Source organism: Glycine soja, chromosome 1, assembly GCF_004193775.1.
Source record: "Glycine soja cultivar W05 chromosome 1, ASM419377v2, whole genome shotgun sequence".
NCBI lineage: Eukaryota > Viridiplantae > Streptophyta > Magnoliopsida > Fabales > Fabaceae > Glycine > Glycine soja.
Genome location: NC_041002.1, coordinates 4,766,135 through 4,784,814, shown reverse-complemented (window position 1 = coordinate 4,784,814; position 18,680 = coordinate 4,766,135). Strand labels below are relative to the sequence as shown.

Here is an 18,680-nt window from a genome sequence, read left to right as displayed (position 1 = left end):
CGCATCCTGCCATCACCGGAATCAGGAAGACTATGACAGGTTGGTTTGGCCAAAATGTCAAGTTTTTAGGACTCTGCAAACTTGTTGCAACCATCATTGCAGACGCATGGACTACATTTTTCCGCAATTTCTCACAATGTCAAGAATCCCAATGAAACTGTGACAGTAATTAAAAACCTTGACTGAATCATGATGTGAGGGAATTATCAATACATTCTAATTCTCTCTGGGACTGAAACTGTCTTTTCTCAGATCACATTTTAAGCTGCTTCTACATTTGCTGTGGGCGCTACATACAGCATAGCCATCCATTTCCTTTACACTTTCTTTTTCAGATCTGATCCAACTAAATCCAATGCTAAACGGATTGAATCGGGTTAGATTAATTGAGTCTGAATATTTAAAAAATAATTTTTTTAGAATAATAATTTATTTTTTCGTAAAACTTTATATGTATATAATGATTAAATATAATCAAAAGATATCAAATTATGAAAATATTTAATTAATAGAATTAATGATTTTAATGATAATATGATATTTTTATTTTAGATAAAAATAAGTAAAAGTAAGACAAAGATAAAAAATAACTTAAAAAAGAAAAAAAATTATGAGTGGTTTAATTTAATATAGTGTGAGTTAAAAATTATTAATGTTTTTTATTTAATAATTAATTTATATATATATAATAAATTAAATTAAATGGTATTGGTTGGATTGGATTAAAAAATCCGTTATCCAACTTGGACCTGATGAAATCTAAATTAAATTGAATTGGGCTTAATTCAATAATTTGATCAAGTTAAACAATTTCATTATCTTTAGTCTTTTTTTAGGTTCTAACAAAATATCTTTAGTCTTTGAGTGTTGGTATATACAATTTGTTTTTGAATGTGTTAATTTGATCATATTTAGTGTTTTTGGAGACTAACTAATTTTCAAAAGAGAATACGAAAGGATTACAATGTGAGCAAATTAACACATTTGATCATATTTTAATCTTTCTTGAGACAAATTAATATTTATTTTATTTTAAAGTAAAATGTTTAAGAGAATTTCAGGAAATACCATGTTATTTATTAATAGGTCTAATTCAATTAATCAAGGTCTATATTTTATTGTAAATTTCCTGATACTTTTTCTCATTTCTTATTGAAAAAAAGAAAATTGCCATGTTGTCTACCTATTTTGGCCATGATAAAATATTGTCCCATCCATTACCAATGTTTCTAAAATCATACAAGTAGTTGCACTGATAAAGTCATTAGTAAGAGATTTAATAGTCCAACTGTAGTTGAATCAATAATAATTAAATAATATTATTTTAATTTTCAACATAATATATTAAGCAAAATTAAATAAAAATAATATAATATTTGTAAATTCATAATTTAAAAATTAAATTTTACTTATAAATTGTCATCATCACTCGACTCAGTTCACAAATTTGTTATATTCAAGTCTAATTTTTTTATAGTACACTTCACCTACGACATGGATATGTTAGTAATCATTCACAGATCTACTGGTATACATAAGATTAAAATAGATTGAAATGCATCATCTATTTTTCCAAATTATCAATCCATTGTAACTATATCCTATCATATGTTCCAATTCTGGATCCGAGGGGTCCAAATTAATATTATATCACATCTAACCATAGTTATAAAAGTTGGACCTGACGGATCGGTTAGACAAGTTTGATCGAGACTTAATATCTTAGGCGATTCGATTAAGACGTAAGATAAAAAAATGTAATTGTCCCAGGTCGACTCGGTCAAATTTGGTCAAATCCGGTGATCTAGGCCGAGTTGATCCAGTCTGACAACTTTTATTTTTATTTTTTAGTGTTCTTATACTATGTTATATTGTTAATAACTAATTATTGAATAACATATAATATGGTCTTCTAATATTCTTTTTATTTTGATAATAATATATAATAAGTAATTATTATCATATTGATCATGATATGATTCAATATTTATATGTTTTATATATTTTAAAACATACTTTCTTATGATCCTTCAATAGTTGTATTTAATGTTGGAAAATAAGAATTCTTAATAATTTAATGATAATACCCAACAAAATAACAGTAATTTGTAGTAATAAATGGCTATATAATATTTTATAGGTTGATCATAACAATGAATTTAATTTTGGAGTATAAAATATGGATCAATCACATTATGTTAAGTATTATATATATTTTTATTTTTATTTTTTTAATATATACCAAATCAACTAGGTTAATAAGTAACCCATCAATTTGACCTCTGACTCAATGTCTCAACCGGATTGATGACAAATCGATTTTCATAACACTACATCTAACTATTGTGTGTCACATTTTTTTTAGGTTGGTCCATTAGTTTGAGCATCTCTAATAAGAATTTCTTAGTGTAAGTAAAGTGATTTTTTGTGATTTGACGATCTCACGTCATTCTTACAAAATCCATATATAATTTTGTCCTAATGGTAAAAAAATTTAAGAAACTCACTTTTATATGTTTTTTATTTTCACTGGTTCAAATAAAATAATTAATTCAAATTTAAATTATTAGTATAAAAATATTAAATATTAAAAATTAATGAAAATTTACTCTATTAATTTTTTTTATAATAAGTTGAAAATAATGAAAAAATTCACAATACATAATAATATTCAATTAAAAAACAATGAGAATTACATTACATTGGGAAAAAAAATGTAACAATCAAAATAAATTTTACATAATAATAGATAATTAAATACAATCACATTAAAAACAACAACACAAGTATATAATGAAGCTTTGCTCCAAAAAATATGCTTAACTAGATCTGTCTGAAGTTAAGAGTACTTTTTTCTATTATGAAGCTCTGCTCTCTTTTATAGGTATATTGATCTCAAATTAGGTACTTTTCTCTATTATAAACATTTGTTGTCCTTTGGAGGTATATTGATCTCAAAGTAGGATGGATACCGAAGATACTTCATTTGCCACATTGGATGAAGGACTTGAGTTGAGTTGTTTAATTAAAAAAATTGGAGACTTGATTGAAGCCAAAAATAAAAATTATTGACAAATTAAATAGATTCAAAGAAAATATAGAACAAAATATTCTCGAAATCAAACTTCACACTCTTTCGTTTCTTTTCCTTCTTTTTTTCCCCCTCATTCTCATAGTCTTTCGAATTGAATTTTTAAGAGGAATAACTGACATCAAATTGTTACACCACTTTTTTTCTATTTTAGTTTCCAGCGAATGCGACTAGCCTAGATCATTATAATAAGTGTGCATAATGTGTTTAAATCTAAAACCCGTTTATTTGAGCATTTTCTTAACAGTTTTTTTAACTAAATTATGTTTTCAAAAATAAAAACAACTGTTTTAAAAAAAATAGTAAAAGCAATAAAAAAAACGGTTTTGTTAATTAATTTTCTAATAAATTAAAAATAACTTCCGAAATGAGAAAACTATTGAAAAAGTTGCATCACAATCACTTTTAAGCTTCACGCAATGTGACTACAAATTCTTCCGATTGCTCATAATTCCTCTGATATTGCTAAACTTTGAAATGAAAAAGTTTCTCGAATTTTGCAAATATGACACTGAACAATTTTTTTAGCAATACATCACAGAAGCTAGAACTAGAAAAAGAAGCATATAAGCTTAGATCCTTAATAGTTAATATATACCCACCAAAATACTCCTATTAAAAGAAATTTGATATCATATCCCTTTCTGTATCCATGACCATAAATAGTAATGAAAATAAAAAGTAAAGAAACGCTGTAATGTAAGTCTCTGCATGTTTTTACTATTCAAGTTTTTACCTCCTTCAAGTAACCTTGCCTCGAAAAAAAAGGTAGAATCACCTTCTCCACTGAGGTTGGATCAACTTCTCTGAAATTGATAATATCCGTAGAACACAGTGATTAAGGGAAACAGAAAGGACTAAATAACAATCAAATTTGATTTAAGTAGCAAAGAAACATAAGTGATTTTAATGAAGATCACGTCACTTATAACTTATTTTAAGTGAATTCTTTGGCCTATTAAGTTAAAAGTGTTTTTATTGTTTTTCTAGAAATTTATGGTTTTTTATAAAAATGTGAGCCAAATTACCAAAATTCTAATAGAGACCTCTAAACTTCACACACTATTTTGATTGTAACTTTTGCTACAAACCTCGGATTGAGCTGATTTTGATGTCTATGGAAAGTTAAGAAAAAAATCCTACAACATACATGCAGACAACCGAGGCTAGTTCATGTTTTAGGAGGGTAAAAGTTATATGCATGGTGGCTAGAGAAGTATCCTAGGGGAAGAGGAAGGAAGCAAGAGTTGTTGGAGATATCCAGAGTAATTTCTCATGACTCTTAATGTGCCTTCCATCTATTAAATTGCTTTTGTGTATTCATTCCTATGAGTATTACAACTAGTGGAATTCCTGCTTTGCAAGGGTGAAGAGAAAATGCAACTTGGATTGGAAAAACCTTTTGTTAATAAAAAAGAAAGAAAACTAAAGAATTCAAACAGGCAAGTGAGCTTTAGTAGTCAAGCAAAGTCTTGTATTAGTCGGTCATCCATAAGAACAGCAAAACTTTTCCTCACCACAAAACATGCAAGCAAATAATATAAGCATGCATTTATGTATATGGATACTTGTCTCTATGCATGTCACTGTATTGTATTCCAAAAGCACGTCTATCACAATCAATTTAGTTTTGTTTTTTGTTGGTGGGAAGGGGACAATAAATCAAAGCACCAACCAATCAATTAATTAAAAAATACAAAAAAAAAATCTTAAATGCTTACCAGTCCCATCCCTTGAAGATGACAGAGATCTATCAGACTTTATCCCTCCTCTGCCGCTTACGCCTATCAGCTTTTCAGCTCTTGGGGAAAATGAACCTGACCTGCCATTAAGTGAAGATGAAAGTGAATGCCGCCTGGTTGTACTGTTTTTGTCTACCAAATCATTAGCAAATCTTGGAGAGCCTTGTCCTCTTAGCCTAGCTTTTGCTGATTCAGTAGGAGCCATATAACTTGGCAGTCTTGGAGTAACAGGAGTGTTATATAACTCATTCTCTTGATCATTAAAGTTAGCAGGTAATGAAGCTCTTCTTTGGCTATTGTTACTCATGCAATTGTCACCACCATTCAAATTCTCACTGACTCCTTGATATCCTTCGTTTTCACCCTTCATCACAGTTGTCTTTAAGACGGCAACAGGGTAACGATGTAGCTCATTATCATTCTTGTCTTTTGCTTCCTGTCCATCACCTTTCTCAGGATCAGACTCTTTTGACTTTGGCACGGTCAAATCTTTCTTTTTCTCTGAAGAGGCATTTGGGCCCTGCTCTGAAACATCAGTGACAGCATGATCCAAAATCTTTTTATTGCCAGATTTCCTTTTTTCACTAACAACCTCAGATCCATTTGAAACATTATGTGCGTGAGTCTTTTCAAAACTACTTTTCTCCGTTTCTTTCTGTGGGTGTTCCTGCGCTGAAGGCAATGGGTGGCTTGAATCCTTTTTTGGACACTGTTTAGATTTGTTAGAACCTAAATTTGAGCCATTCTTAGCTTTCACAGCCGGATATTTCCGAGTAATTTTTTTAATTTGCCCCTTTTGAACTGTCTGAGAACTGCCATTTTTCTCATCAGACGCTGAGCCAAGTTTCTTTTCTAATTCAGGAAGAGGTGCCCAAAAGTGTGACCTTGTCCAATAGTCAAGCCACTTCCGAACCATGTTAGGTTCTCCAGGATCACTGTTGAGTGATAGAGGAACTGCATATGGGGATGAAGCCAGAAGCTAAAATGGATAGCATACGTTATGAGCTTTAATCAAAACCAAAATAATATGATGAGATAACTTAGTTTCAAAACAATAAGAATTAAAAGGGAATGATAAGAATAAAAAGTACACCATTTGTTTACAACATTTGTCATACCATTCATATTCAAAATCATATCAATGTGTGTAAAGTAAAAATGGCAATTGACCCAAAAATGTGCTAAATCAACTTACAAACAATGGTCATGAGATTCACTGATTCAGTGACCAAAAATAACTTATTATCATTGTCATTTGACATTAATAATTACTGGAACCATCATTGAACATTAAAATCATTCTCCACAATGCATGGCAAAGACAAGCATATTGAGAAAAAAATCAGATATTACAGGACGGAGAAACTTCAGATGAAGCATACAATGAATATAATGTGGAGTAAAACAAGAACACAACCCTAGAAATATAACCAAAACAAGTTGAAAACTTTAATAACATAGCAAATAGAATTAGAGACGAGTTTATGAGCCCAAAAGTTGAGACAAATTTATCCTTTTTAAAGGCAATAAGTACTTTTACTGGTAACCTAAAACATACACCAGATTAGGAGAAAGAAAAAAGCACCAAGCTCACACATAATCAAGGGAAGAAATCTTCATGGACAGTAACATTTTTAGCTGATAATGTCTGGAAGTTTCAATTAACTGGAATGAGTCATATTTCAGATACTAGAAGTACCTGTAAGAATCTATTTATCCTCTATGTAGGCATGATATAGCAGTTTCTTACCTTGCAAACAAAGACATTTTCAGACAGCTTCTCTGCCTGTGTGGATGAAGCTACCCGAACAGAATTTGAGCAATGGGTATCCTGACAAAAACATGTTGAAAAAAGGAGTCAGTGAAGTAATAAAAGGGCAAGGAGAATGCAATTTAAGACATTCACCCCATTGAATAAGATCAACAAATCGCTAGAATGTAACAACTGTATGGTAGAAAGCACCTCTTAATACTAATTTAGGAGAAACATTTCCACCCGGAAGGCGGGGAAAATAATGGACAGAACACTAAATTGATGAATAAATTAAAGAACTTTTACCTTACGAATTTTTTGGATTGCAAGCCCAATATCAGAACGTCTAACATTGTAACCACGAGCCAATGCTTGAAATTTAACTATTCCCTTCACACAATATAATGCAGAAACAGCTTGTCTTCGAACCAAGTGGCCACGAATAAAAGCTTGTAGTTGTATGACACCTTCGAGTTTTTTAAATGTTTGACGAGCCTTCAATGAAGTTATGCAGGAATCACTTTATGAATCCATTAACATAAATAAAGAAACTTCCCCATGCAGAATTGATGGTTAGGAAACTTGCATGCAATAGCATACAAATTAAGAATCAATGGGTACAGAGAGAATTTCAAATAAACATGCAGGGTAGACAAGGCACTAACTATAAATAAAATACTTATATTTTTCTTTTCTCTACTACCAAAAATTTGAAATATTAAAAGTGAAATAACTGTGGTTGCATTTGCATCTGTAAGTATCTCTAATGCATTTATATACAGAATGCCCATGAAGCCTTTCAGATAATTATTACTTAGACACATCAGTTAGTATAACAAAATTGTATAATTACAAGGGAGTGATTACCAGATAGCTTCTACAAGCAGCCTGAACTTTTATAGCTGCTTCTGTAAGCTGGAGTTTCTCAAGATCCTCTTGAGATCCAAAATTAGCAACATCTTGCACCTTAGCTTCTTCAACTCCAGTTGAAAGAACATCCCTATCATGTGATGACCTACTAACTACCTCCTTTTCGGAAAGCACTCCTTTAGAATCATTAGCTCCAGATATTGGTGCGGATATCTGCAACGAATCAACGGTTGGATCAGACACGGGCACCTCAGACGACACCAGCGCATCCTTGTCACTAGAAGGTTTCTTTACACACAAAATAAAATAAAAATTAGAACATGCATATTTCAAAAGACCAAGCATTCACAGTCACAGATTATAGGCAACAACAATGAGACTTTCTCCCTTCCATAGTTTCTTTTATAACAAATCATAAACAAAAACGAATGTCAACCACCAAAATACTTACAAAAATATCATTCTTCTTTGATGAAGTAGACTTTGACGACGATTTCTTCCCCAAGAGTAAGTTCTTGAACCATTTCCCAGGACTTCTTCCTTTCCCCATGTCAATGCCTTAGAAACCACAGAACTCAAGCATCAAAATCTGCAAGAAGCATATACAACTGACCCTCAATTCCATCTTAATTAAATGTCAAACTATATTAAATTCGCTAGCCATAAATTTTTAATTTGAAAAAGACATTAATACCCAAACATAAATGCATTTTTCTAGTATAATTAATAATCAATTAATAATGGAAACATGAGTTAGCAGTTAATGTACAGAAAATAAAATACCATAAAGTAACTGAAAAATCCAAAACCAAACCGTGCAAGGCATTTTCAAAAAAAAAAGACAAGAACTAGGACTAGAAGTCAAACCAAACAAAACCTGCAATTAATTCTACACAGCACCAACCATGAGTCAATTTATGTCTTTCCTTAAAAACAGCATTAAAATCAGCAAAACCCAACCCAAAAATAATAAAAAGCAATAAATTTTTATCTTCAAAAAATTAAAAACTCAACCCAATGAAGCCAAGTTGAAACACAATACAACTGATTCAGATCAACAACACACAAAAGGGAAGAGAAAGAGGGTCAAACCCACAAATAGAACCCTAAGCCTCCAATGTGAAGAAATGAAACAAGTGAGGAAATGGGTGAATGTTATTATCAAGATAGAGATTTAAGAAGAGTAAAGGGTAGTGTTAAAGAAGAAGGGATTTAAAAGGTTCTTCAATTAAGAAAGGGAAGGTGAGGTTTGGATCAAAGTTGCCGTTTTTATTTTTGGTTGAAGTGAGAAGCTGAATGGACATAGAAGGAAGAGAAAGTATGGCTCTGAAGCTGAAAAGAAAAGCGACAACGTCATAGATTCCTCTTACGAGGTTTCAGTTTTGAACAATGAAAAATAGATCTCGTATTTTTTTTCTAAAAAACAAAAATTAACAAATTACCGAATTGATATTTGGATAACGATAATCGGATAATGCCTTTCTTAAATATTTCTTCCCAATATTTAAGGTAAAAATATATAATAATTGTGCCGATGGCACATGATATTTGTCCTATTGTGTTAAGTATTATATATATGGATCCATTTTGAAACCGCAATGGGAAAAAAATGCTTTAAGAACTTTGGTTAGTTTGTGTTGTATTTTTAAAAGTATATTGGATAAATATATAAACATTATCATTAAAATATGGAACACTTTTATTAAAATAATTTTCTGAGCTGTGCTATGTAACAACAAGCAATTTTCACGGATTGTTCACAAAGCGAATAGTTTATCGCTATAACAACCATTTCTCTTGTTTTATCTTAGTTATACTTATAATATGATAAAAGAAGAAGAAAAAGTATTTAAACCGGATTAGATTGGTCGACAATTCGTAAACTATTTTCATTAATGTGTTTGTAAAATTTAATAACTTTCGGGTTTTCAGTGATATGAGATCTCTCTCTAAAATGAGGCTTAGATCTTCGGCGGCTGTTGTGGACATAAGAGTTTGAGGATGGGTTAATAGAAAAGGTGGGGTATAAGGGTTGGACCTACTTAAAGTTATTGGCCCACAATTTTAATAGGTTGGGCTGGTGTTTTATTTTGTTTTTATGCCTGTTTTGCATAATTTGTAGTTAAAACTTAAATGTCTCGGCTTCTAATTAAAGATAAAAAAAAATAAAGAGAATAGTAGAATTAGGTAAAAATTAAAAAAAAAAAATATATATATATATATATATATATATTTATTTATATATATATAAAAGCTAAATAATTATTATTTTTGTATATTCTGCAAAAAAAAATTATGTTTTCCTTCTATAGTTTGTTATTTGTTAATAATTTATTAGATTTCATAATATGGTATCTATAATAATGAAATGCAAACCAAATAACTAAAAAAAATCAGTTTATTTTTAGGCAAAAAAAAAGTCTCAGTTAAATACTAAGCATATGCTAATTAATAAAAACTAACCAAAGATTCGAGCACATCAATCAATATTTAAGTAAATAATTAACAAAAATCAACCTATTTAAACATTATAACAAAAAAAATATTTTAACTAATTCAAAATAATTGAGGGTCAACCCACATAATTGACGTACCAACCTATTAAACTCGCAAGTTAGGGAGATCGGGTTGAAAAAAACTCACATTTAGATGATTTACATATTATTAGGGGTGGCAAGCTTGTTGTTGGCGGATTGAAAGTCTCGGAATGCCCTATTTTAGGGTGGGTTGGCAAGCTAACCTGTCCCCTTTTTTCTATTAAAGAAATTGATTTTATAAAATAAACTAACGATAATAATAAATATATACTTTGAAGAACACTAAAAACTTAAATAAATAAATTGATGTCAATCATATCATATTAACTATACGGTTTTTCTTAGTATTAAACATCCTTCTCCTCAACAAATGACCCTAAGTAGCAAAAGCAAAATCATTTTTTTTTTTTGCAAAAATAATAATAGTATTGACTGCAAGCCAACTTTGCCCCGAGCTTGCTGGTAAAGTAGATTGATGAGTTGAGTCATCTAGTTTGCCCCATCATTTTTGCTGGTTAGTCAGTCTTAACTCAAATTGTCTATATCATTACAAAGTATATGTGGGTTGCAACCATCTAGGTCTAGTTAAGAGTGGCAGTTCTAAGTATTAATAACTAGGAAGTCATTTTAAGGTGTGTTTGTAGTTGATTTGCTAGTGTCCATGGAGGTAAGTAATGGAAAATGGTGATGATGGATGAAAGGAGCTGGCAACAATGATGGATGAGGTGGGATGTCTTGTAATGGGTAAATCGTCCAATCTTGGTGGCTTAATGAGAAAAATGATAAGGGTAACTATTGTGAAGTAGGAGAAAATGAAAGGAAAGGGAAAAGAAGAAAATAGTGAAATTGATGAAAGAATAAGATAATATGACAATAAAGTGAGATTATACAAAATTCTAATACACATTATATGATAATATGATGTTGTATTTATCACATTATCACTTAATAAAAAGTTATTGAGATTTAAAAACGTTTTAAATTTTTAAATCCAAATACAATAATTTTAAAACTAAAACAAGTTTAAAATGTTTAATATTTATAAAAATAAAAAAAAAATTATTTAATTTTTTTATTGGGGATTTATGAAGTAGACAAAATTATATACTTGTTGACTTTTTTTAATATATTTATATTATTAGATTTATTTCATATACAACTTACAAAATATCCTAAGTCAATTTGTTTTCAATGAATTTCAAGTGAAATTAGACGAATAACAAAAAAAAATATGAAAATGTACATGAAATAACATGCTGTAATTATTTTCATAATATATATATATATATATATATATATATATATATATATATATATATAGGTCATATGAAGTGAGAAAATTTGTATTACGAGAGGATATTGCTCTTTCGCGTTCCACACTCCCCCAATCCCTCTTTCGTTGTGCTTGAAAAGCAGAAGATGATATGGGAAGTAATTAAACTGTGCGACATTAAAAATGGTGCCTTCAAATCCAATATATTACCCTTTTTTGTTTCTCACCCACTTGAGAAGAATTTCAAATTAATTTTACCCTTTTGTTTGTTGATCGTTCAGAAATGGAATCGGAAAAACAATCATGGCCTTTTTATTCTAGTTTGGCCCATAGATTTGTTTATTGATATAAGCATTTTTGTTTTTTTGGGTTTTTGGGTGCATCTAGTCCTGCACAGTGCAACAATTAATAGTTTTCACCTTTGTGGCTTATGCTTTTTTGTTCTGAATCCACAGATATCAGGCCATGCTCAAACAATATAAATTAAGCTTTTTTGATTGTCTAGAAATTGGAACGGTTGAACCTTTAAAGGGCGAGAAAAGGAAATAAGAATGCATGAATCTGGATCTTCCCTTGCTTTCCCGCTGCAGCACAATGGTGTTTGTTAAAGAAACTTGAATGGCGAAGCGAATGCCTCACAATAATTGGAAGAGAGAGGGACGCTCGTGAGAAGATGACAAATAGGTCATGTGACGTTTTTAATTAATGAGAAATTTTATTAGGATCGTTAGATTAGATCCAATGGTTAGTATTAAATCCTAACATCTCTCCTTATAAAATTTAGGATAAATAATTATTTGTGTCCCTAAATGTATAAGTCGCTCACAAATATGTCCCTGAAATGTGAAAATATAAAATTATTCCCTGAAAGAATAAAAAGTGCGAAAAATATATCCGCCGACCGTTAACTTTCGTCACCGTTAATAAAATAGTCTACGTGACATGAAGAGACAAATTTGTCATTGAAATAATTGTACGTAATCATCTCTAATTGTCAGCATAAAAACATGTTTGTCATATAATATTTTTTTTTAACGTTTCATCTTCTCATTTCATTGACAAATAATTATTATAATTTGTAAAAAATTATAATGATTGTGAATTTTTTTTTAACAAACTCGTAAATTAAATTGAGTCTAGAATAAAAAAGAATATTCATTTTATAAACTATATTTTTTTTTTTACATTCTCATACTTTATGAAAGGTTCAAGTAAAAAAAATGTTTATTATAAAACATTATAGTTAAATTAGATCCATGAATAATTTTTAGGAAAAATTACAATTACAATGACACTTTTAATTTGTAAAAACACTCACCTCCTTTGGAATGATTTTTTTTTAAGGTTATGATTTTTTAAATGATCAGTTAATAAAAAATAATTGTGTATGATTTAAAAAAAATAAAAATCAACAAACTTTTATCATAATTTGTAATTTGATGTTATTGGATATACTAATAAACATTCATATTTTATTATAAAAAATTTATAAAAAAATAATTAAATAAATAGTGTTTGATTAAACAGAAACAATGATTTTCTTATCGTTTTATAGTAAAATTTCTTTTTTTTTCCTATGTTGATAGCATTTATTTAAGAGTTAACAATCAAAAGATTGATTTTTTTGTAGTTGAAGAAAAGTAAGAAGAATTCGCCAAAGTAATAAAAATTCACTTCTATTGGTAATATTTTATGCATGTATCAACTGTTAATGAAGCTTAAAAATTATATAACGAAAATAGATACTTACTGATGTGATATAGATCTCCCGAAATTTTGTCGTAGTCATTATAAATTTTTCAAAATTATAATAATTAGTCTATTTATTATTAACGTTTGGATATATTTTCCCCACTTTTTATACTTTCAGAGACTAAATTTTGCATTTTCATCTTTCAGGGATGCATTTGTCAGCGGAGTGGGAAGATAAAAAGTCAAAAAAATATTATGACAAATATATCCATGTGCAGACAATTAGAGATGACCATGTTGACCATCATTACAGTGTCAAGTTTATCCGTCTATATTGCGTAAGCTATTTTATTAATGGTGAAGGATGGAAGTTAACGGTCAGATATATTTGTCGCACTTTTTACACTTTCTGAAACTATATTTTATATTTTCATCTTTTAGGGACATATTTGTCAGCGAATTACACATTAAGGGATAAAAGTGACTCTTTACCTTAAAATTTTATCCTCATTGACTTTATATATATATATAATAGATTTAATTGTTTTACCTATTGTCATATTTTTATCAAATTTTTAAGTTGATTTTTAAATTTTGTTTTTAATTGAGTTCTTAATTTTTTTTAAATTGGATTCTCTTGTCTAAATTATTGTTATGAAAATTAATCATAAACACCTAATTAGAGGTGCAGATAATGGATTGATGTTTCTAGAGTATTAATTGTGCTTACAACACACTAGAAGGACTAATCCATTTTCTACACATCTAATTAAGTGTTTGCATTAATTTTTTATAACGACCATTAAATGGAAAGATCTAATTCAAAAAAAGTTAACGAAACCAATTAAAAAAAATAAAAAACAATTAAAAATTTGGTAAAAATATGAGAAGTAGAGAATTAATTTAACCTATGTACGTAATATATTAAGTTGTAATGATGAGAGCTATCATTTTTTTTTTTTTACAAGAGTGAGGCCTAAATATAATTTCTAGTTGGGTGTTAACATTGTCCCCTTAACAAATTATTATTGGTCCCTACTCCTTTTTGAAATTATCATTCTATCCCCAACTTCAAAATTCCCCACTCTTCCTTCTTCCTTTTCCCTTTCTCCTACCTTCTTCCTACTACATGTCCCTTATCCTTCTTTTTCTTCCTTTTCCTTCTCCTTCCTCCTCCCCAACCCAAACCTTTCATTACCCAACCCAAACGAACCTTCCTTTCTCCTCCCTAACCCTTTTGTTCTCTCTTTTTGCACACCCCCTATGATTTGGTACTTTTTCTAGTGTTTTGTAATCAATGAAATCGTGATTTCATTGTAGATTTCTATACAACAGAATTATGATTCCATTACTTTTTTTTTTGTTTTGAATAACACAAACATAATCACGATTTCGTTCATTTGTTGTGTATTATGGTATGAACCACAACAGAATCAAGATTCTGTTGTGGCTTTTGCCATAAACCTCAACACAATCATGATTCTGTTGTGGTTCATGTCAAAACACACAACATAGTCGTGATTCTATTGTGGTTTTTGGCATGAACCACAATAGAATCATGATTTCGTTTTGGTTATTAAAGTTTTTATTGTTTTTAATAATTAATTTTTTGTTATTTTTTATTAACAATTTAATTGTTTTTCCTTTAATTTCAGATGACTTTGACCAAACAAGCTTTATACATGGTTCGACGTGATCCCTCTGATGAGGGCTCGAGCCCCTCACATGAAGAGGAGGATGCTGGAGAGAGGCATCAGAGGTTGACTACATAAGCACGTGGGTGACAACATTTGTAACACCCTCTACCCCGACATACATATAAATAAATAAAACATAAAAATATTGATCAACAAATTCACGTGAGTAAAATGTTCACATTCACTTCACTATTACCAAATAAGGTTTATTAAGAACATATTCGGCTCAAAACAAGGCCATCAAAGTTTACAAAAAAAATTTTGTTAAATCAGTGAGGTAAAATAAAATAAAATAACACCATCCAATTCAAATAAAAACTCATCCCCAATGTCACATCTTATTAGCGTATTGTGTCTCAACGTCCTCTGTCACGAGGTTCTTTAAAGTCATCCACCTAGTCATTTGTTCCCACGAACACAAGGTTCGAGATCATCATAGGATCCAAACACAAATAGCACACAGGGAGTGAGTTATCACACAAAAAAATAACAAAACAAATAAAAAAGACGTAATCAAAATAAATTATGGAAATATTTATAACATAACATAACTTAATACAACCTACGTCACTTCACCACTTTATCTTTAAAATTCACTTTTCAATCATTAATCACATTATACATGAATCACACACTCGAGTCAAGATGTAATAACACTCATTAATTTCATAATAAACAACTAGCAAGCATTATGCAAAAATTATACTAAGACTCAAGTCTACATGCAATGTGGTACCCCATCACTGAAAAACCACTATGAGGCGCTTAGGAGTACATAACAAGACACACCACACAATAGGTATGTCAGGTCACTCTTACTAAGTAAAATCATAAGGTGACCAGTTAAGGTCACTCCATTTTGCGAGAATGTTCCAATCATATGGGATCAACATAGGCTTAAAGGAGCACTCAAATAGAGTGTCTTTACCCCCAAGGCCTAAACTCTGAAGAATCCATTAGGGCCTCACTTTCCTAATTCAGGTCCAACCCCTAAAATAATTTTTGCAAGTAGACACTGCTCATGAATTATACAATACTCATGACCTCACACTCGTGTTTCAAACACGTTTAACACATTGCGCTATAATTTAACACTGGTTCCTAACTAGGAACCTACACTTTCTCTTTAACACTGCGCATAAACATTTTTCTCAATATAAACACTGGTCGGGTTATTGGATAATTCACACCTCACAACATAATTATTGTCACATCAAGTGTTAAACACACACACTTATTCACAACCAAATATCATGCCTACAATTTAACATCTCATAATGTCACAATCCACCATCATAGACTTACATGTATCTCACAAATTAACACATGTTTAACTTTGTATTTATACTCGATTTCAACAATAATATCATAAGCAGACACTCCTCATGAATTATACAATATCCACAACCTCACACTCATGTTTCAAACACGTTTAAAACATTGCGCTACAATTTAACATTGGTTCCTAACTAGGAAACCTACATTTTCCCTTTAACACTATGCATCAACATTTTTCTCAAGATAAACACTGGTCTGATTATTGTATAATTCACAGCTCACACACAGGTAATGTCACATCAAGTGTTAACCACACACTTATTCACAACTAAAACTCATTTTCACAACTTCACATCTCATTATGTCACAATCAACCATCTTATGTTTACGTGTATCTCGCAAATCCCAATGGTGAAGATGTGCAGAAATTAATCGAGAATCACATATCACAATTTCACAATAATCCAACGGTTAACGAGTCCAAGATCGTAGTTTTACTGAGACAGCTTTGAGTTTCTGTGGGGAAAAGAAAAAGTTATTATACAAAGGGTATTTCTCTCAGCACCGACATGTTTTCGTAATTCCCAATGGTGAGAATTTTAGGAAATGAATTCTGAACCTGGTGCTCAAATTTCACGATGATCCAACGGTGAATGATTTTGAGATCGTCGTTTTTCTGAGACAGATTTGATGGTATGAGGAAAAAGAGAGAGTCTTAGGAGGAGAAGAAGGGAAAATAAGATTTTGAGAAAGAGGAGACGTAGGAAGTATTGTTTGAAAAATGACCTAAGATGCCTCTATTTATAATTAGGATACTCACAACCTATTATTTACTCTATTTTTCTTTGTTTATTATTTTATAAACAAATACTCTATTTTATTTCCTATCAAATGAATAAATAAAATATCATTTTAATTTTCCTTCAAATCATTATTTTAATAAAGTTATTTCTCCTTATTTATTTAATTACAAAAACCTCATCATTTTTCTAAAACTCTATTTATTTATAAATAACAATCCTTTTTAAATTAGTGTACGAAAAATGGAATGTTACAACATTCATCGATAAAGCCAAAGTCATAGGCAGTGGCACGTGCATTTGACATGATTAGTGGACCTCCATTTGGAGGAGGTCCAGTTGATTTGTCATTGATCCAATCTTAAAGGGACCACTGTGTTGGTCATGTATTGATCCAACAACCACGACCAGAGATGATGTTGGTCAACCATAGTGGTCAGATTTTACCACTCCCCAATGAGCTGATAGTGAGGGCTTATGTGTTGTGGTCAGGGGTATCAACCTTAGTTATGTCATGGTACCCTGCCACAAACAAGGGCTTCGTGAATGCCCTTATGGAGGGGTGACACTAGGAGAGTTGTCCTTCTACCTGTCTGTCGAAGAAATGACCATCACTCTGGATGATGTGTCATGTCTCCTGCACCTCCTTATGATAAGAAGGACCATTGTTCATGTCCCCTACTAATTGATATTGTTCTTGTAGGATTCAAATGGTGTCAGGCTCCATGCAGAGCTTGCTAGACCTCAAAGTTGTGCTAGAGGGAACAAGTTATCATCAGACCATACAACAAGCTCTGCAATTGCTACAGGGAGGCTTTGAAGTTGGGTGCAGCTTAGAGAGGCAAAGCAAGAGGGTGGTAGAAAGGTTGGTAGAGGCAGATGATTATCTAATAATTATTATCCATACAAATTTTTATTGTTTTGACATATATATTTTTTTAGTTGAAGGTGTGTTTCGTTTACTTATTTTTTGTGTTCATCGACTGTTGAACCAATACGCACCTAGTAGTAGCAACAACCTTTCAATAGATTCATAAAACAAACATCTGGATAAGCAACAATTGAATAAATACTGATAATACAATTTTTTTTGAAAATAAAATAAACAAACATCATACAATCTTGATAAAGTAAAAACATGTCTACACAAATTTAACATGTATTAGAGCAATGATCTCATTGGTAGATTGACCAAAATTTGCATTCAACTCAATCAAACCTTTGCTACTAAATTCCAAAAAGATGAAAAATATTTTTCTCACATCATCATCATGTTTAAACTTCATACACTTGTATTCAACACAACCATCACCAACATAAATTTGTTAACGGTAAAAAAGATCAAGTAATATTATGTAACATTCAATGTCAATAATTGTTTTCCTTAAGGCACCAAGCGACATGTGGTTAGTTATTGTGATGACTTGAGGACTACTAGGACATTCAAACAATATCCCTTCAGATGATGGAATCATATCATCATCACAATACACAAGAGCTGATATAGTCATCATGTTTTAAGCAATATGGTAAATATCAAACAAAGATGTTGAGTTGCATCAAACCCCTGCTATTATTTATATTAGATGATCTATCATTCTCTCGTGACCCATATCATATCAATGGTTCAAATGACACCAAGAACATTAACGATTTAGATTGCGTCTATATTTAATACGATTGGTATGCGTGTAAAGAAAGATGATTGTTCAGTAAATAGGTCTTGCGAAAAGTGGTGTTCAATCAATACGTTTTAAAAAGATAGTCTCGGTTAATAAATGGGCAATACATGCAACGTTGTAGTGTTCAATAAAAAAACACATTTAAGCTTCACATAAATGTGTGTTTCTTTTTTTTTTTTTTTAAATACAATGGAAACAAGATACTATTATGGATATTTTTTCATCCCAATGGACTTGTTACGAGAGGTGCCACAAAATATAACAG

At 30.6% G+C, this 18,680-nt stretch overlaps 1 protein-coding gene across 3 annotated transcripts; it reads right to left on the bottom strand.

Moving 5' to 3' along the window:
* Positions 1-3,532: 3,532 nt before the first annotated feature.
* LOC114410881 (protein IQ-DOMAIN 31-like) lies at positions 3,533-8,849 on the bottom strand. 3 transcript variants are annotated; one of them, XM_028374800.1, is made up of 7 exons: positions 8,549-8,849; positions 7,908-8,045; positions 7,454-7,669; positions 6,893-7,081; positions 6,584-6,664; positions 4,813-5,812; positions 3,533-3,897 (listed from the first exon to the last, which is right to left on the bottom strand). In XM_028374800.1, exons 2-7 carry the CDS (start codon positions 8,004-8,006, stop codon positions 3,866-3,868), a joined length of 1,617 nt encoding a protein of 538 aa, XP_028230601.1. In that variant the 5' UTR covers positions 8,007-8,045; positions 8,549-8,849; the 3' UTR covers positions 3,533-3,865. The 3 variants fall into 3 exon arrangements, with proteins under 3 accessions (XP_028230601.1, XP_028230594.1, XP_028230596.1); XM_028374793.1 differs by having other exon boundaries at positions 7,454-7,744; positions 8,549-8,848; XM_028374795.1 differs by having other exon boundaries at positions 7,454-7,744; positions 8,553-8,848.
* Positions 8,850-18,680: the final 9,831 nt, after the last annotated feature.